The sequence below is a fragment of the Neovison vison genome, chromosome 10 (assembly GCF_020171115.1).
Source record: "Neovison vison isolate M4711 chromosome 10, ASM_NN_V1, whole genome shotgun sequence".
NCBI classification, from domain to species: domain Eukaryota; kingdom Metazoa; phylum Chordata; class Mammalia; order Carnivora; family Mustelidae; genus Neogale; species Neogale vison.
Window position 1 is genome coordinate 67,579,946 of NC_058100.1, and position 21,253 is coordinate 67,601,198.

Below are 21,253 nucleotides of genomic sequence, written 5' to 3' on the forward strand. Positions count from 1 at the left end.
ATGCTTCAGTCAACCTTCAAATGATATTTCATTGGGTACTTATTTGCATTTTAATGTAGAATCCTTCTTTTAGCGAACATGCCTAAAGTTTAGCAATAGCTCCAAAAAGATTTAGTTCGAAGAAAAAGATGTTCGCCAAGTGCTATGAACTTTTCCTCATTTCAGTGTCTTGAAAAAACATTACCCACAAATTATCCCAAATCAAAAAAGCTTATATTTAACAGTTTACACATTTCTCTGGTTATCTGCATCCTATTTTTTTCAATATGCCATTCCTACAAACACGTTAACCATATACATTTTATAGGAATAGGAGTAGGAATACATAAACAATGGCCTTAATTTTGCAATGAAAATACAGCATTTTTGTTCTTTCAGCATACAATTAGCTATTTTGTTTTAGACCTATTCTAATTGAGTCAGGGGAAATAATGTCTGTTTTTTTACAAAATTGAAAGATTTATTACTCTTCTTGTTTTCCTATAATTTTTATTAGAAATCCTGTCCCTTTTTTCCTTCCTCTTCACTTGATGATTTGACAAAAATACAAATCCAGTAGGCAAACATTATATCCAGTATTTTGTGATAATCTTACTAGGGCCCTGTAGCTTTGGCGAGGAGCTGGGATTTTAGTCTAAGTGCAGTGAGAATGTTATGAGGTGATTTATGCTTTTAAAATATCACTGTGAAAATGCGGAAAAGAGAGCCTATTAGTAGGGTATTGTAGTATTTCCTGGTGGAGATATAATGATACCTTCAGGGTCTTATTGTGGTGTTAGAAGACCGTGGACAAATCTAAGATATATTTTGGAAATAGAACAAATGTCATTTACTGATGTGTTAGATACGGGGAACTGGGAAGTGAAGGGGGAAAAAAGAATAAAGAATGAATTTTGGGTTTTTGATTAGACCACCTTTTCCTGAAAGTGTGATCTGCAGACTTCTGGGGTTGATGGAGGTGGAAGGTTGGGTAGGAGCCTTGAGTCTGTTTCAAGTAGTCTGCAAGATCAGACAATTTTTGTAATACTAAGACATTATTTTTTTAAAAATTTGTTATTTATTTATTTGACAGAGAGAAGATCACAAGTACAGGGAGCAGCAGGCAGAGAGAGAGGGGGAAGCAGACTCCCCACTGAGCAGAGAGCCCGATGTAGGGCTCAATCCCAGGACCCTGGGATAATGACCTGAGCTGAAGGCAGAGGCTTAACCTGCTGAGCCACCCAGGCACCCCTAAGACATTATTTTTAAGCCATTGATGTCTTAGCTTGAGTCAGTGTACACTCTAGACTCTACTAGTCTTTGTGTTGTTTAAATGTTCTGAATTTTAATAAAAAAGTGACTTTCATTTTTAGATGTCTTTGTTGAAGCACAGAGTATTATTTTTTTTAAATGAGATCTTAACCTTTGAGTACATGTCTTTTAATATGTGTGATGAAGTGGGAAGTATACTTAATTTAGTACTACTGCACCAAGTCAAAGTTGTATCAAGGGGAAGCATTTGTGCAGTTGTTTGAAGAGCAAGCCAAGAGCTGCTATTTCCACAGAGCACTGTTTTTACTTGAAAGAATGACTGAAAGACAAAGTTTGGTTCTTCAGACTTGGGTGCTTTTTAGAGATTTTTTTTTTAAGATTTTATTTATTTATTTGACAGACAGAGATCACAAGTAGGCAGAGAGGCAGGCAGAGAGAGAGGGGGAAGCAAGCTACCTGCTGAGCAGAGAGCCTGATGCGGGCTTGATGCCAGGACTCTGAGATCGTGACCTGAGCTAAAGGCAGAGGCTATAACCCACTGAGCCACCCAGGTGCTCCCTGTAGACATTTTCTTGAAAATTAAGTGCCAGTCATTTAAAGAAAGATAACTGACACTATTCATCACTAATGACAAGATTCGAACTTTCAAAAGAAAAATTGGAATTTTGGAGAAGTTATATGCATCACTATGACCTTGACATTTTCCTGGTATATAAAGACTTTTCTGATGAGATTAATTGTAGTATTAAGGAAATTTTAAAAAATTTGTATAATGAAATGGTCAACATTTAGATGATCTGAGTAACCCAGTGAACTAAAATTTTCCAGATGACCAATGTGTGGTGTTACAAAATCACGCATGAGTAAAAGGTCTATTCAAAGGGCAAGAGAGACCATTGGATTTTAACATAACAGAGTATAAAAGTTCATTGATTTGAGCATCTACATGGCAGTTAACCTTTAAGAATTTGCCACCTGTCAAGTTTGGTGTATTATCAAAGGAGACTATCCACGGTGATATCCATATTGGTTATCAAAATACTCTTCTGTTTTCCAGCTATACATTTGTATAAGACCAGATTTTTAAAAATATATTTCTGCCAAAACAACATATTTGAACAGATTGATGTAGAAGCTACGTCTCTGAAGACAGACATTAAAGAAACTTGCAAAATATAAGATAGTGCCTCTTCTGATTTTTTTAAAATGTAGCTATTTTTCATAAAAATATGCATAAACATGTAATAGTGTTAATGCTGTTATTTGTAAATGAATTAGTATGTATTTTAATCATTTTTCAGTTTTAATTTCAATTATGCAAGATACTGATAGAGACATGACCCACATGAATAAAAGATCTTTGGGTCCTCAGATAAAGAGGTCCAGAGGCCCCCTGTAGAAGCTTGAGAATTTGGGGGCCAGACGAGCTGAGTAGATAATGATACATATAAAGAGAAAAAATATTAAAGGAAAAGCATTATTTTATTTTATTTTTTTGGAAGGATGGGAGATGGAATCCTCAATTCAAGGCGGTATCAGACAAACAGTTGGATATTGGTGTTGATAGTCCAGAGCTTAGACCATACACCTGTGGTAGAGATAGAGATTTCAGAGTAATTCTGTAGAGACCATATTCAAAGTCATGGGACTGGATGGTATGACTTCAGCAGAGATAATAGGTTTTTATAAAAAAGATTTTTTGTAGATTAATTATTTTAGGAGGGGTGGCAAGTACATGCACACGTGAGTTGGGGGAGCAGTAGAGGGAGAGAATCTTCAGGCAGACTCTGCACTGAGCACAGAGTGTGAGGCGGGGCTCACTCAGTACACTGTCCCATGAGAGCATGAGCTGAGCTGAAACCAAGAGTCAGATGCTCAACTGACTGAGCCACCCAGGTGCCCCTCAAAAAAGATTTAGGTCTTAGAGCACTCCAATATAAATGTTAGATAGAAAAAGGAACTTAGAATAGGTCTAGTGTGGGAGAAAGTGAGAACAATAAGAGATCACAGAACATTTTGGGAAAGTGAGATGGTTGTGTTGAAAGCAGGGTGAGGTCAAGAGGACCACAGGGCCAGCTGGGTGGCTCAGTCTCTCAAGCATCTGCCTTCAGATCAGGTCATGATCTCTGGGATCAAGTCCCATGTCAGGCTTCCTGCTCAGGAGGGAGTCTGCTTCTCTCTCTCTCCCCTCTGCCCCTCCCCACCGCTCATTCTCTCTTTTTCTCCCAAATAAATAAAATCTTAAAAAAAAAAAAAAAAAAAAGAAGATCTTGATATCTTGATGAGGGGCTTTTTCATCCCTTGACTGTTGTCATAGCTTCTTAACTGATCTTGTTTATGGTTGTGAATTCCTCTACTCTGTTCACATGGCAAGAAAGACTGCTTTCACAAATAGTGAAATCCTCTCTCTTAGCTGCTTGAAACTCAACATTAACTCTCTGGTACCAGCTGAATAAAGTAAATACCATAATTTTTTTCATGAACTGACACCTCTCTGTGTTGTTAAAGTAACCCACTACTAACTCCACCCCCTATCTCCTACTACCTGCCGACTTATACTTGAAGCTACTTATAAGGTGTTGTGCTCTGCTTTTGAGGATTTTGATGTGTTTTTTGTTCTTCCCAGAATTCCTCTCTTCCTTGGCTCATCTAAACTTTTTTTTAGTTAAACTTTGTTAACTTTTCCTCTTCATTATTTAAAACCCAATTTAGGCAACACCTTCTTTGGGCACCCTTTTTTGATTGAAGTTTGCCAGATTTGTTGAATGTGATCATGATTTTTCTCATCATTCACTTTAGACTTGGTAAACTGTAACAAGAATTATTTGATCTTTTTATGGCAGACATACATGCATCCGTTAATTAAATAAATGTTGATTCAGCATCTATTTTCTGCCAAACATTGACCTAAGCCCTGGGGACACAGCTATGGATGGCACATATAGGTCCCTGCAACATGGAATTTATAATCTAGAAGACTGAATACATAATTAACATATTTTATATCTTAAGATGTGTTTTTATTTTATTTAGGAGATTAGCAGAAAGATAAAATATGAATATTTTTAACCTTTGAAAATATGATAGTGGTATGAAATCAATATATAATCATTGACATATTCTTATTTTGTAATAGCATGAGAATCTAGTGACACATGGAATCATGTTAGATACTATGCAAAGAAAACGCTGTTGCTTTTTATTAATCGTACTTATTAAGCTTACATGAAATATGAGGACTTCGTACAGACGTTAATTTTCCAAGCAGAGGCCTTTTGACACTTGTCAGAAATACAGTAGAAGTGAGTTCCCTGTTATGCAGATGTTAAGTTAAATTACTCATATGGTTTCTTTGAGTTTATTGATTTGGTGTTTTTTGTTTTGTTTTGTTTTGTTTTTTACTTTGGCTTCCTTTATTATTTTATTGACTTACACATTGTCATTCAATAGTATGATAAAACCCACTTTATTATAAACTAGCACAAACTTCTTAGGTGTATTCTTGGTATTAGTCAAGCTGTGGGATATTAGAAAATATTACACAAAGAAAACATTTTATGATTAATAAGTTAAATATAAATGAGACTTTTAGTGAATTTGTTATTTATCAGTTTCAGGCCTGCTTGGATCCTTTAGTGTGCTGGCATTTTTTATGATGTTCTAAAAACAATATATATAGCAAATAGTATTTCACAGAGGTCTTTGACCTGGAAGCCCTTTTTTTCATGAATGTTTTTGAAAGTACCTATGGGACACTAGATGTGAAATGCTGATTTTAGTGGTTTATATTTCACAGTAAAAGATTCTTTAATTCATTATTAGAGTTCTCTTTCTCCTTCCCTTTCCTCCTCTCCTTGGATCGAACACTATATACAATCCAGTCCAGAAATAGAAAATATGGTTATATGTCATGACTAAATGATGTTCATCCCAGAAGTGAATACCAGCTTAACATCAAAAATGAATCACCATACTTGAACATTTTAACAAAAAAAAAACCCTGTATAATCATCTCAGATACATAAAAAGCATTTGAGAGCGGTTGCACCAGCTTGCATTCCCACCAACAGTGTAGGAGGGTTCCCCTTTCTCCGCATCCTCGCCAGCATCTGTCATTTCCTGACTTGTTGATTTTAGCCATTCTGACTGGTGTGAGGTGATATCTCATTGTGGTTTTGATTTGTATTTCCCTGATGCCGAGTGATATGGAGCACTTTTTCATGTGTCTGTTGGCCATCTGGATGTCTTCTTTGCAGAAACGTCTGTTCATGTCCTCTGCCCATTTCTTGATTGGATTATTTGTTCTTTGGGTGTTGAGTTTGTTAAGTTCTTTATAGATTTTGGTCACTAGTCCTTTATCTGATATGTCGTTTGCAAATATCTTCTCCCATTCTGTCAGTTGTCTTTTGGTTTTGTTAACTGTTTCCTTTGCTGTGCAAAAGCTTTTGATTTTGATGAAATCCCAAAAGTTCACTTTTGCCTTTGCTTCCTTTGCCTTTGGCGATGTTCCTAGGAAGATGTTGCTGCGGCTGAGGTCGAAGAGGTTGCTGCCTGTGTTCTCCTCAAGGATTTTGATGGATTCCTTTCTCACATTGAGGTCCTTAATCCATTTTGAATCTATTTTTGTGTGTGGTGTAAGGAAATGGTCCAATTTCATTTTTCTGCACGTGGCTGTCCAATTTTCCCAACACCATTTATTGAAGAGGCTGTCTTTTTTCCATTGGACATTCTTTCCTGCTTTGTCGAAGATTAGTTGACCATAGAATTGAGGGTCTATTTCTGGGCTCTCTATTCTGTTCCATTGGTCTATGTGTCTGTTTTTGTGCCAGTACCATGCTGTCTTGATGATGACAGCTTTGTAATAAAGCTTGAAGTCCGGAATTGTGATGCCACCAACTTTGGCTTTGTTTTTCAATATCCCTTTGGCTATTCGAGGTCTTTTCTGGTTCCATATAAATTTTAAAATTATTTGTTCCATTTCTTTGAAAAAGATGGATGGTACTTTGATAGGAATGAATGGATCAAGAAGATGTGGTATATATACACAATGGAATACTATGCAGCCATCAAAAGAAACAAAATCTTGCCATTTGCGACAACATGGATGGAACTAGAGCGTATCATGCTTAGCGAAATAAGTCAAGCGGAGAAAGACAAATATCATATGATCTCCCTGATATGAGGAAGTGGTGATGCAACATGGGGGCTTAAGTGGGTAGGAGAAGAATCCATGAAACAAGATGGGATAGGGAGGGAGACAAACCATAAGTGACTCTTAATCTCACGAAACAAACTGTGGGTTGCTGGGGGGAGGGGGGTTGGGAGAAGGGGGGTAGGGTTATGGACATTGGGGAGGGTATGTGCTTTTGGGTAAATTGGAAGGGGAGATGAACCATGAGAGACTATGGACTCTGAAAAACAATCTGAGGGGTTTGAAGTGGCGGGGGGGTGGGAGGTTGGGGTACCAGGTGGTGGGTATTATAGAGGGCACAGCTTGCATGGAGCACTGGGTGTGGTGAAAAAATAATGAATACTGTTTTTCTGAAAATAAATAAATTGGAAAAAAAAAAGCATTTGACAAAAATTTAACATTATTCTTTATAAAATCTCTTAGCAAAGTAAGAATAGAAAGGCGCTATCTCAGCCTGATAAATTAAGACATCTATGAAGAATGTATATCTTTCATTCATATGAAAAATGCTTTCGTAAGGGAGCATATTTTTCTAAAATACATCTTTTTGATAATTATCATTTTGATTATTTTAAGCTTGTTATTTATTTATTTTCTAAAATATTTTATTTATTTATTTGACAGAGATCACAAGTAGGCAGAGAGACAGGCAGAGAGAGGGGGAAGCAGGCTCCCCGCTGAGCAGAGAACCCAATGCAGGGGCTCGATCCCAGGACACTGGGATTATGATCTGAGCTGAAGGCAGGGACTTAACCCACTGAGCCACCCAGGTGCCCCAAGCTGGTTATTTTTAAGATGCTGCAAACATAGAAGTTCTGAAAACCGAGTATAAGTTACCTTTTTTTAATGAGACATTTATATTTATAAGAAAAATCTCCATTAGTAGGGTGTCTCCCTTGCTGTACCAGGAAGAGGGTTTGACGCAATTTCTAGAAACTATTACTGATAGAGATGGCAATGAGTTGATCTGCATAACAACCTTACTCTTGTTTATTGTACTTTTCCTGGTAACCTCCCATAACTGAGTCTCAACATCTTTCGTCTTTAGCTAAAGATGGTATTTAAGTTGATGGCTTTGACTGTTGGGGGGAGTTGCTCTATTTTCCTGAGTTGCTTCTATATATATAGAAGGTATATATTTTATCAGACTTTTCTCCTGTTACTTTGTCTCATGCCAATTGGATTCTTACAGCAGCTAGAAGAATCTTGAAAATTTTTCCTTCCCAACACTTTCTTCCTGCTAGGAGCAATGAAAGAATGTCTACTCTCTACTTAGGTTCATTGCACTGGAAGTTCTAGTCATTAACATAGGCAAGAATCCCCCCCAAATCTACTTGGACTAATAAGTGAGTTCAGCAAGTTTGCAGTATGTGTGGGGTTGCATGTGTGTTTATGTAAATCTGTGTTGTCATTTGATATATGGCAAGGATGACATAGTAGTAGTAGTGTTGTGGGGGCTGATCATTTCAATATATGATTTGAACTCAATTGGATATCCATATAGAAAAAAGCCTAATATTGACTTTACCTTGTATCATACAAAAGTTTAATTCCAGGTCAATTATAGATCTAAACTTGAAAGGTAAAACAATAAAGCTTATGTTAGAAGATAATGTATGAGAAATTGAAGTATAGGAATAATTCTTAAATAGTACACAAAGATATTATAAAGGAATGATTGATTAGACCATATTGAATTTATGAATTTCTGTTCATTAGTTAATTGAAAGATGCCATTAGGAACGTTTTAAAGAAGACAAGTTATAGAATGGAAGGAAATATTTACAAATAGTCATTTTTTTTAAAAGATTTTATTTGTTTATTTGACAGACAGAGATGACAAGTAGACAGAAAGGCAGGCAGAGAGAGAGAGAGAGAGGGAAGCAGGCTCCCTGCTGAGCAGAGAGCCCGATGCGCGACTTGATCCCAGGACCCCGAGACCACGACCAGAGCTGAAGGCAGAGGCCCAACCCACTGAGCCACCCAGGCACCCCAAATAGTCATTTTTAAAAAGAGTATAGTGAAGTGAGGATGTGTTTTAATATCTCTGTTAATCCCATTTAAATGGATCCTAGTTTTTCAATCCTTACATTATATTTTAGTTATAAAATAACACTTGTAAGGAACCTAGAAATAATTGATGTTGTGTAGAAAAAGTGTTGGGTGGAGCAGTAGCTGTGTCTTATTTGTAGTTCAGTTCTTGAACTACAGTAAGTGCAGTTGGTGACAGAATTAGTAGTAGAGGAGCACTGGGTGGTTCAGCGGATTAAGTGTCTGCTCAGGTCATGATCTCAGGGTCCTGGGATCGAGCCCCTCATCGGGCTCTCTGCTCTGGCGGGGAGTCTGCTTCCCCCTCTCTCTCTGCCTGCCTCTCTGCCTACTTGTGATCTCTCTCTCTGTCAAATAAATAAATAAAATGCTTTTTTAAACAAAGAATTAGTAGTAAACATAGAATAGTGACAAAAAATTAGTCTTCAGTTTATGTTAATTGAGTTATGGCTGAGTGTATGCATACTTTACAAAGTATGCATAAAAAAGGAAACCCCCTCATAGGAGGACTGGCCTTTTAAGTTTAAACCTAAAAATTACGGTAAGAAGTATGGTTGAAAATACATAACGAAAGTACTAACATTTTTAGAATATGAAGATGAGGTGCATTTTAGAATTGTAGAACATTTACCACATTTATGGGAAGCTTATGGTAATTATCTTTGCATATTGCATGGGGAAGGGAAGCCTGGTGTGTGAGGTTTAATGGAGAAGAGAGAATTTCATCTCATAAAATAGGATTTTTCTAAGCACATGATACTACTTTGGAGAAGTGGACTTAGCAGAGATGGTGAATACCTTTTGCTTTAGCTAAACAGAGTTTGGATTTAGCAAATGACAATTATAAGAGTATGGGATATCTTAATGGATGCTTTTTGAAACATTAGGTAAATCCAGTATTTGAATGCAAGCCTTAGGCATATGATGAGCAACATGACTTGGTAATGATTATGTCACTTAAATTACAACTTTATATTTCTGCAGAGTTCTAAAGTTCCTGTTGCTTCAGACAATGGATGAGCAATCACAAGGAATGCAAGGGCCACCTGTTCCCCAGTTCCAACCACAGGTAATTTCTTCTAATGAAGGCTGGTGTGTGTGTGTGTGTGTGTGTGTGTGTGTGTGTGTGTAAAAGTTCCTTTAAGAAATAGAATAGCCCCCAAAATGCTAATTATGAATTCCAAGTTTTAGTCAGAATTGTGTATATTTCTTTTGTTTTCTTTTTTTAAAAATTTTTTATTTATTTGACAGACAAATCACAAATAGGTAGAGAGGCAGGCAGATTGAGAGAGGAAAGGAAGCAGGCTTTCCGCCGAGCAGAGAGCCCAACACGGGGCTCGGTTCCAGGACCCTGGGATTATGACCTGAGGCGATGGCAGAGGCTTTAACCCACTGAGCCACCCAGGTGTTCCAGAATTGTGTATATTTTTAAATATTGTTTTAGAATACTTAATTCTTATGTACAAACATTAAAAAGCTGGCAGCTTTAGATTTTGACTTAATTGAATGACCTGTAGGCTTTGAGAGTTAATATTAGACTTACAGAAAAAAGAACACACATGAGGCTGTGCCCACCTTGTGGGGATGCCTGTGATTTGGTCCTGTCTTCGCTTTGGCTGGCTGATCTGCCTTATCCACAACTGCCTTCCATTATTGCTACTTTTCTCATGTTCTCTGACGTGGAGTTTGTTTCTCCTGTTAGGTGGTTGCTTGCTTTTTTGTAAAATGAAATGAAATAAAAGGAATACTTCCCATGACACAAAGCTTCCCATTAAGCTCAGGGCGTAATGATATGGTTGCAGTCACAACACCCCCATATGGGGCAAAACCTCATTTTAATTGTCGTATAAAAGCCATATTTCTCTGTTTTGTGTATGAGGCATTTGTAATATGTCTCAAGTTTACTCTGCTTATTTTATCTCAGTTTTGCTTAGATAGTAATTCTGAAATTGTTGGAAGAATTGATGGATGTTCTTTCAAATGAGTTCTGTAGTCATAGGTTGGGGGGACTTGGGCTGAGAGTCACTTTATGACTATCCTTGCTCAGAGCCTTTCTTATTCTAAGGTGCATTTTAAATTTCCAAGAGGACATAGACTGTAGTGTTTTTTACCTTTATTTGACTGTGGGACCGCAGTGAGACTTTTTTTAAAGTGTCTATTGACTTCTTCCAGGGTTGGTGTCTAAAACACAGTCCTGAAAATACTGCCTACATGTCCACCACCTTTTCTGCCTCTGTGATTTTGTTCACTTGGCACCTTCATTTGTCTCTCCAACTTCTGAACTCCTGCCCATCTTTCAGGCACTACATAAAACACCATTTCTATTGTGAAGTTTTTTCTGATTTTCTGAATGTAATATCTTTTCTTGGAAACCTGATGATGCACATTCTTTGTATGTCTTACGGTATTTCTGACACCTTTGTGTTATTTTATGTGGACATTTTCTTGTCTCTACCAGGTTAAACTCTCTTTGAGGAAGAGGACTTTCTCTTACTTTGGTACTGTACTTCCTTACATGGAGCAGGGTCTCCACAAGAATGTGTAATTGAAGCCAGCCAGGGACTCGCTCAAATGAAGATGTTTAAATTAGCCCTTTACCTAATTGAATTTTACATTGCTTTTCTTTGTGATACTCAGCTGCATTCTCTGTATTCAGAAAAGAGACTCTTCAGCTTAATGTAAGGGCAATATTTTAATTTCTTTATTTTTAAGTTTTGAATTAAATTCCAGATCGTTAATATATAGTGTCCGATTTTTTTTTTTAAGATTTTGTTTATTTATTTGACAGACAGAGATCACAAGTAGACAATGTGGCAGGCAGAGAGAGAGGAGGAAGCAGGCTCCCTGCTGAGCAGAGAGCCTGATGTGGAGCTCAATCCCAGGACCCTGGGATCATGACCTGAGCCGAAGGCAGAGGCTTAACCCACTGCGCCACCCAGGTGCCCCCTACAGTGTCCAGTATTTTAATTTCAAGATGGTTGTTTTGTGAGATCTACCCCCTGTATTTTGTGTTCTGGTCATAAATTACCGAGATTGTACTAAGCAACTTCTAACTATCAAAAAGATGTAAACACATCCTAGTGCGCATTTTACACATCTAGACAAACACTGTTGTTTCATAGTATGCTGTGTCTAGTGAAGACAGTAGAAGAAGCACTTCTGAAAATTCGATGGTTCGTGTTATGATTTTGAAATCCACAGTTTGGAACAGCCTTTAGTTTCAAAGGGGGGGAAAAAGCACTTTCATTTTTGCCTCCTACTGAGTCACCAACCAGGAAAGGTCGGAGTGGCAGTAGGAGGCAAACATGAAAGTAATTGTTTTCCTATGAGACACAAGGCTGCCACACAGCATACATTTCAAGATTATATATGCGGTTCTGCATCTCTTTTCACACTGTTCCCTTTAGTTTCTGCGTCCTGCTGTGCTCCTGTGTGGGTGGACCTCTCTCCCTGTTGGAAACAGGCAAGTGTCATCCCAGGTTCTAGCTGCCTGTGGCAAGTGGAGGAAGGGAGAAGGATTTTCCCCCCTTCTCTGCACTGATAGTGAGAGATAGTGAAAGAAAAATTACCTGACAAGAGCTTATAGGCGTTATTGCTTATTAGGTCTGTGAAAAATGTTACTGCTCTCAGTAGTGTTATTTTAAAGGGCTGGGAAAGGACAGCGTCTGCCCAGGGTTGACAACCTTCTTTTGTTTTGTTCCACACCATTGGTCTGAATAACAGGGGTGATATGGCAACATATGGTTAGCCAAGTGACTTCTTTCACTTTTGTCATGCTAATATCAGTGTGGACATAAACAGAAATCAGGGGAAGTCAGCTTTTTAAGTGTCAAATACCAATTATACCCTGTTATAATGATGAGTGATGTGTATTCTTGGCATATCTATCCTTTCCTTGTCCCAAGATGAATGCTCTAACCCCAAAATGCATAATATATGGTCTTATTTTTAGTATAGGAGTTTTTCTTTTTTTTTTTTTTTTCGTTTTTTTGAAGTTTTAGATTGTGAGATTTATGTATTTTTTCGAATGTGTTTTTCTATTATTGCCATTCTCTTGAACTTAGGGAAAATTTGTCCTCTCAGCTTCCATTTTTTTTCCCCTTCCCTTCCTTCTTTCCTTCTTTGATTCCCTCCATGAAAGCCTAGAAGGTACGGCAAGGATTTTGACTAAATTTTATTCTATATATTCTTACTGCTTTAGAACTCCTATTTGTGGAATAATGGATTTGGCTTAATTTTTTTTTTTTAAAAGACTGTGTACAATATAATGACAGATAAATAGTAAAATGTTTGCTTTCAACTATGAGATTAATTTTTAACAAGGAAGGTTTACAACTAACATTTTGTGAGAATTTTGATTTATGGGCATTGATTGAAGAGTGCTAAGGTACATTCACATTTTTATCATAAATGTAAATATGGAACAATTATTAATCAGTACAGTTCTAATGATTTCTGGAGGTGATTAGAAGGGGAATAGTTTTTTTTTTTTTTTTAAGATTTTATTCATTTATTTGACAGAGATCACAAGTAGTCAGAGAGGCAGGCAGAGAGAGAGGAGGAAGCAGGCTCCCCGAAGAGAAGAGAGCCCTATGCAGGGCTTGATCCCAGGACCCTGGGATCATAACCTGAGCCGAAGGCAGAGGCTTTAACCCACTGAGCCACCCAGGCACCCCGAAGGGGAATAAATTTTAATTGTAATAATCTTCAGGGCTTAAATTATAATTATTACTTGTAAATTTGTAGATAACTAGTATAACACTTTGGCTACATTTGAAGGAGGGAGAGTACCCCACATTTACAGGTAGAAAAATAGACAGTCTTTGTTTTACAGCTTGGAAGGTATGAAAATCTTGTCTTGCTGTTTTCCAGTCCAGGCAGTAGGGTAGACTGACCATTCCTTAAAGCTTCATGGCGGCCCAAACTACAGTCCACTTGTGCTTTTTGCATCTCTGTGAAAGGAATGTGAGGAGTTGAGACAAGGTTTACCTCATAGCATATCAAGCTAATAATCCGGGTGCACTGTGGGCCAGAGCGCCGCAGCCCCCAGTAGACTTTGTTGAGTGGATAGGATTTTTGGACATGAGAACTGTATTACCTTCCTCTGTCTTTAGCTCATCTTAGAGAATTACTTTCTTTGTGAAATAAGGTGATCATTTAGCTTCTTTTGATAAATTGATTTTGCCAAGACACCTTTCCTATAGCGTTGAGTAGAGCTTCTATTTTGGGGAGTCTTTATATGTAATGTTCTCTAACAGTTTAGTTCATTGAATAGCATTATTGATAAAGGTACAGGAGAATGAGCAGCAGCTGTTTTGAGGAAAGAAGACTCTTGCTATGGTTTAAAGTCATGACCGTGAACCTCAAGTAACCCTTAATTATATATGTCAGCAGCAATATCCTGAGTGCCTCGGCTCCCCCACTTCCTCAGTGACGACTTCATCTTTTTTCTCCTCAGCTCCCAATACTTTCTCCCCCACACCCACTCTCAGCTAATACCCTTGCTTCCTACTTCACTTAAAAAAATCTGAAAGAATCAGAAGAGATCGCCCACAGACTCCTGCCATGGATATCCTCCTCCCCGAACCTTGTATACTCCTGTGATCTGCTTTTTCTGTTATCAGGTGTACTGAGCCAACTGTTCTCAAAGGCCAGCGCTCCCATGAGCCCCAGATCCCATCTCCATCTCCTGCTTATTTCAGCTTTCTCTACTGAGTCTGTCCCTTCATATACTATCGTGCTGTTATTTCTTCCATCAAACAACAAACCGAACCAAACAAACTCAAAAAACAGCTTTTGAAGTCCTTCTTCTCTCCAGCTGTTGACCTATTTCTCTGCTGCCTTTTATTGCAAAATTCCTAGAAAGATTTATTTGTAGTTTTGTCTCATTTCTCCTTTCACTCCCTGAAATGTACTCCAATTCAGCTTTCTCCCTGACAATGCCGCTGAAACTGCTCTTGCCAGGATTGTACTTCCATGTTGTTCAGTTCAGCTGTCTGTTCTCAGGCCTCGTCTTCCTGACTTACCAGCTACATTTGATAGCGTCAATCATCCTTTCTTCTTGGAAGCCTGTTCATTGCTTAGTTTCCGAGAACTTTGTTTTTCTCTTGTCTTCGTGGTCCCTCATTTGCTGATTTCTCCTCACCTGAACCTCTAAACAATTTGGGATTCTGAATATGATCTGTATGCTGGTGACTATCAGATTTATATTTCAATGCAGACCTGTGTCCTGAATTTCAAACTCATGTGTCCACTTGGATACTTGACATCAGTTTTGCATGCCCCAAACCTAACATGCCTGAAACGGACCTCTAAATATTCCTCCTAAAACTGTTCTATCTACAGTCTTCTTTTTCTCTCTCTCAAGCTCTTTCCCTCTTTTTAAAAAAGATTTTATTTATTTGAGAGAGAGCATGAGCTGTGGGATAGGGAGAAACAGGCTCCCTGCTGATCAAGGAGCCGGACATGGGAACTCAATCCCAAGACCCTCGGAGCATGACCTGAGCTGAAGGCAGATGCTTAATCGACTGAGCCACCCAGGTACCCGGCTACAGTCTTTTCTATGACAATTAGTGAGAGGTCCATTTTCTCATTTGCTAGGCTAAAATTTTTAGAGACATTCCTGACTCCCTCACATAATCTAATCTGTTAATAGATTCCATAGGCTCTATCTTTAAGATATATTTAGAATCAGAATACTTCTTACTCTCTGCTACCACTCTGGTCAGAATTATTTTAACTTTTCACATACCTTATTGTGATAGCCTCCCACTTGGTCTCCACTTCCACCCTTGCCTCTCTTTACTCTCAACACAGAAGACATTATAAAATTATACAAAATTTAAATATAAAATATAACATTATAGTCAAGTGATGTCTGTTTAAAACCTTCTAGTAGTTTCTCATCAGCTTGCTCACTCATCTTCTTCAAGTATATATTTAAAGATCACATCCTTTGATCGTTCAGTGAAAATTGAAATTTCATTCCAACACAGTATGCCTTTGCTGCCATATTTTTTCTCCATGGAATTTATCACCGTAGCACTGTTTATTTTGTTCATTGTCATTGTTCTGCTAGAGTATAAGCTTTATCCCTAGTGCCTAGAATAGTACCTCGGCACTTAGTAGACATTCAGTAAACATTTTTGAATGAATATAAACTTGGTGTGAAATCGATCAATTCTCTAAGCACCACCTTTTTGAATATGAATATTAAAATATACAAGTATCTACAGATTTTCTCTTTCATTGTACAAGTAACTACCTACATCCCTCATTTCTTACTGAACTTTTTTTTTTTCCCACTTCTTTGTTTTTAACTGGAATGTACCTCTTTCCCCCAAGGACACTGGTTTTCCCCCTTAACTGTCTCAAGTAGATTCTTCTTGTTCTCTAATAGCCATAAACCGTAAGGATCAGGAGGAAGCAAGAGCTCTACTGAGGCTTCTGCTTCCCATCTAAAGGATTTTCACCTTTCTGACAGCTGTTATCTTCTACCCTCCTCATCACTCCTCACATTAGTTGAAAACTTGACCACACGGCTCACTATCTTACTACCTTCATCCTGCTTTTGTCTGGGGCAGTGGTATGGCCGCTACTATTGGCACCTACTGATTATTGAATTCTTAAAATACACCTACCTTGTGCTAAGCATTTTGAATACATTGCCTCATTTATTTCTAACAGATAACATACAAAGCATTATTTTTCACACTTTACAAATAAGAGACTGAGGCTCAGAGTAATTAACTAATTTGCCCATGGTAACATAGCTGGTTAGGGGTAGCGCTGGGATTTGACCCAGGGTTGTCTGACTCCAAGCCACTGTGATTCTTTAGCTTTTGCAGAGAAAGTTCCTCATATGTTTCCTGGCCAGTTTGATCTTTTTTTTTTTTTTTTAAAGATTTTATTTATTTATCAGAGAGAGAGAGGGAGAGCGAGCGAGCACAGGGAGACAGAATGGCAGGCAGAGGCAGAGGGAGAAGCAGGCTCCCCGCTGAGCAAGGAGCCCGATGCCGGACTCGATCCCAGGAAGCCGGGATCATGACCCGAGCCAAAGGCAGCTGCTCAACCAACTGAGCCACCCAGGCGTCCCCTGGCCAGTTTGATCTTAATCACCATGACCCTTAATATTTTTATAGGTACCTCAAGTTCTTAGTCTTCAAGATCAAATTCATTGTATTTTGCCCAAGATTGCATTTTTGCTTGTGATTATTACCACCATCCATCTGGTTGACCAAGCTACAAACAAGGGAATCTCATATCTTATGTTTAGGTGGTTTCCATGTTCTCTTCATTTTATTTCTTAAAAAGCTATCAATTCTGCTGATTCTCTACATCCTAACTTGACTATTCTAGTTAAGATTATTGTCACCTTTTGCCTGGGTTATTGCAGGAACTTTATGTAACTGAGCTCTTTACCTTTCATTTAACCATTTCTAGTTCATTCTTTACATTGTAGCATGTCTTATCCTTTTAAAGTGTACATTTCAGTATCATGATTCTTAAAGGGCTGCCTTTTTTTTTTTTTAAGATTTTATTTTCCAACAGAGAGACAGTGAGAGAGGGAACACAAGCAGGGGGAGTGGGAGAGGGAGAAGCAGACCTCCTGCAGAGCAGGGAGCCCGACGTGGGACTTGATCGCAGGACCCTGGGATCATGACTTGAGCTGAAAGCAGATGCTCAATAACTGAAACACCCAGGTGCCCCTAAAGGGCTGCTTTTTTATTGCTCATAGGGTGAATTCTGCATTTCCTTATATGACTTAGAAGGTCTTGCATCATTTTGTCTCCTTTTACTTCTCCAATTACATTTTGTGTCATTTCTTTTTTTTTTAAGATTTTATTTATTTATTTGACAGAGATCACAAGTAGGCAGAGAGGCAGAGAGAGAGAGAGGAGGAAGCAGGCTCCCTGCTGAGCAGAGAGCCCGATGCGGGACTCGATCCCAGGACCCCGAGATCATGACCTGAGCCGAAGACAGCGGCTTAACCCACTGAGCCACCCAGGAGCCCCTCATTTTTTATTTTGGACTCAGATTCAGTCATATCTTGCTTATACTATGCTATTTTTCATCTGCAAGTCTAAGGTAGCAATGTAGTGGTATTCAAAGATACTTAGTCACTAATGGAACATAGTGAGCATAAAAGCTCATTATAATGTTATATAAACTACATTTCATGATAGAGATACTAGGAAAAATGTTATAGTTGTGGAAGTATATAATTTAGAGACTACAAAAAGATAACTCTCAAAAAATAATGATTATTGGCTAATTCCTTATACTTATATGCTTACATTAAATAAGATTATACTTTGAAAAGATATATGCATCTGTATGTTTATTGCAGCATTATTTACAATAGCCAAGATATGAAAACAACCCAAGTGTTCATTGATAGGTGAATTGATGAAGAAGATATGGTATGATCTTACCATTGATGACAATGTGAATGTACTTATAGGATATTATATTAAATAAGTCCAATAGAGGAGGAAAAAACCCATATGATTTCACTTATATGAACAAACAACTTAAAAAAAAAAAAAAACCAGACTCTTAAAAACAAAGAACAAAATGGTGGTTGCCAGAGGGGAAGTAGGTGAGGGGATGGACAAAATAGGTGAAGGGACTAAGAGGTAGAAATTTCTAGTTATATAAAATAAGTAAGTCACAGAGATGAAGAGTACAGAATAGGGAATATAGCCAATAATATTGTAGTAATGTATGGTGACAGATGGTGACTATACTTAATTGTGATGAACATTGAATAACCTATAGAATTATTGAATTAATATGTTATAAACCTGAAACTAATATAACATTGTACATTAATTGTGCTTCAATTAAGAAAAATAATATACTGTGTCAGCAGTGCAGTATTCACTTTTGTGGATCATATTTTATGTCAGTTATAGTAGATAATGGCTATGCAGTAATGTTTGTTAAATAAATTAATCTCTAAAGTTCTGCCTCAAGAAGCAAGAAAAATCTCAAACAGACCTAACCTTATACCTAATGGAGGTAGGAAAAGAAGAACAAACAAAACCCAAATCCAACAGAAGGAGGGAAATAATAAAGAAATGATACAAAAACATAAAGAACAATAGAACACATCAGTGAAACCAGGAGCTGTTTCTTTGAAAAGATCGACAAAATTGATAAACCTCTAGCCAGACTCATTTAAAATAAATAAATAAATAAAAGAAAGCAAAAGATAGAGGACTCAAACAAAATCAGGAACAAAAGAAGATAAATAACAACAAACAGTGCAGAAATACAGAGGGTTGTTAGAGAATATTATGAAAAATATGCCAACAAACTGGACAATCTAGAAGAAATGGATAAATTCCTAGAATGTATAACTTACCAAAACTTAACAAGAAGAAATAGAAAATTTAAACAGATCGATTACCAGCAAAGAAATTGAATTAGTAATCAAAAACTCCTAACAAACAAAAGTCCAGGACCAAACAGCTTTACCAGTGAATTCTACCAAACATTTAAAGAAGAGTTAATACCTGTTCTCCTCCAATTATTCCAGAAAATTAGAGAGAAAGGAAGACTTCCAAATTCATTCTATGAGGCCAGCCTGACCCTGATTTCAAAACCACATAAAGATACAATAAAAAAGAGAGCTACAGGCCAATATTTCTGATGAACATAGATGCAGAATTCTTCAACAAAATATTAGCAAACCAAATTTAACAACACATTAATAAAATCATTCACCACGATCAAGTGGGATTTATTCCTGGGATGCATGTTCAATATTTGCAGATCAATCAATGTGATACATCACATCAATAAGAGAAAGGATAAAAACCATGTGATCATTTCAGTAGATACAGAGAAAGCATCATGCTCATTGGTGAAAAACAGCTTTCCCTTAAGGTCAGGAACAAGGCAAGTATGTCCACTCGCACTGTTTTTATTCAGAGTGGTACTGAAAGTCATAACCATAGCAATCAGACAAGAGAAAGAAAGTAAAGGCATCCAAATTGGTACGGAAGAAGTAAAACTTAGACTGTTTGCAGATGACATGATACCACATGTAGAAAACCCTTAAGACTCCACCAAAAAAACTATTAGAACTGATAAATGAATTCAGTGAGGTCACAGGATACAGAATCTATATACAGAAATCTTTTGCATTTCATACACTAATAACGAGGCAACAGAGAGAGAAATTAAGGAAACGCTATTTACAGTTGTACCAAAAATAGTAAGATACCTAGGAATAATCTTAACCAAAGAGGTGAAAGACCTGTACTCTGAAAACTATTAAACATTGTTGAAAGAAATTGAAGACAACACAAAGATATGGAAAGACATTCGATGCTCATAGATCGGAAGAACAAACATTGTTAAAATGTTTATACTACATCTGCAGATTTAATGCATCCCTATCAAAATACCAACAGCATTTTTCACAGAAGTAGAACAAATAATCCCAAAATTTGTATGAATCAAAAAAGACCTCGAATATCCAAAGGAATCTTGAAAAAGAACAAAACTGGAGGTATCACGATTCCAGACTTCAAATTACATTGCAAATCTATAATAATCAAAACAGTATGGTACTGGCACAAAAATAGACACATAGTTCAATGGAAAAGAATAGAAAACCCAGAGAAAGAACCCCCCAATTTATCGACTAATCTTTGACAAAGGAGGCAAGAATATGCAATGGGAAAAAGACTGTCTCTTCAACAGATGGTGTTGGGAAAACTGTACAGCAACATGGAAAAGAATGAAACTGGACCACTTTCCTATACCATACAAAAAAATAAACTAAAAATGGATTAAGGGCCTTAATATGAGGCCTGAAGCTTTTACAAATCCTAGAAGAGAGCACAGGCAGTAATTTCTGTGACATTAGATATAGCAACATTTTTCTAGATATGTCTTCTGAGGAAAGGGAAACAAAAGCAAAAATAAACTGTTGGGACTACATCAAAATAAAAAGCTGCACAGGGAAAGAAACGACCAACAAAACCGAAAGACAATCTACTTGAATAGAAACAGATATTTGCAAATGACATATCTGATAAAGAGTTAGTATTGAAAATAAAGAACTTACACAACTCACCCATACCTGAAAGATATGAAAAGACCCCAAAAAACTAATAATTCAATTAAAAAATGGGCAGAAGACATGAAGAGACATTTCTCCAAAGAAGATATACAGATGACTAATAGGCGCATGAAAAGATGCTCAACATCACTCATCATCAGGGAAATGTGAATCAAAACCACAATGAGATATCACCTCATACGTCTCAGAATGGTGAAAATCAACATCGTAAGAAACAACAAGAGTTGGCAAGAGTATGGAGAAATAGGAACCCTCTTGCGCTGTTGGTGGGAAAGCAAACTGGTGTCACTACTGTGGAAGTCAGTATGGAAGTTCCTCAAAAAATTAAAAATAGAATTACCCCATGGTCCAGTAATCATATGGTTTACCCAGAAGATACAAAAACACTAATTTAAAGGGTCATTCACCCCTATGTTTATTGTGGCATTATTTACAATAACCAGATAGTGGAAGCAACCTGAGTGCCCAATGATATATGAATGAATAAAGAAGAGGTAGTATATATGTACAATGGAATATTATTCAGCCAAAAAAAGGATGAAATCCTGCTGTTTGCAAGTACATGGATGGATTTAGAAAGTATAGTGCTAAGTGAAATAAGTCAGAGAAAGACACCATAGAATTTCAATCATATGTGGTTTTTAAGAAACAAAACAAAACAAAGG

The 21,253-nt window shown here is 37.3% G+C and overlaps 1 protein-coding gene across 1 annotated transcript in view; it reads left to right on the top strand.

Moving 5' to 3' along the window:
* NEK7 (NIMA related kinase 7) overlaps positions 1-21,253 on the top strand; it is a 153,422-nt gene that overhangs the window by 48,612 nt on the left and 83,557 nt on the right. Inside the window, exon 2 of the mRNA XM_044267546.1 lies at positions 9,476-9,560. Coding sequence (XP_044123481.1) covers positions 9,504-9,560 — 57 coding nt within the window. The 5' untranslated portion in view covers positions 9,476-9,503. The remainder of the gene's footprint in view (positions 1-9,475; positions 9,561-21,253) is intronic.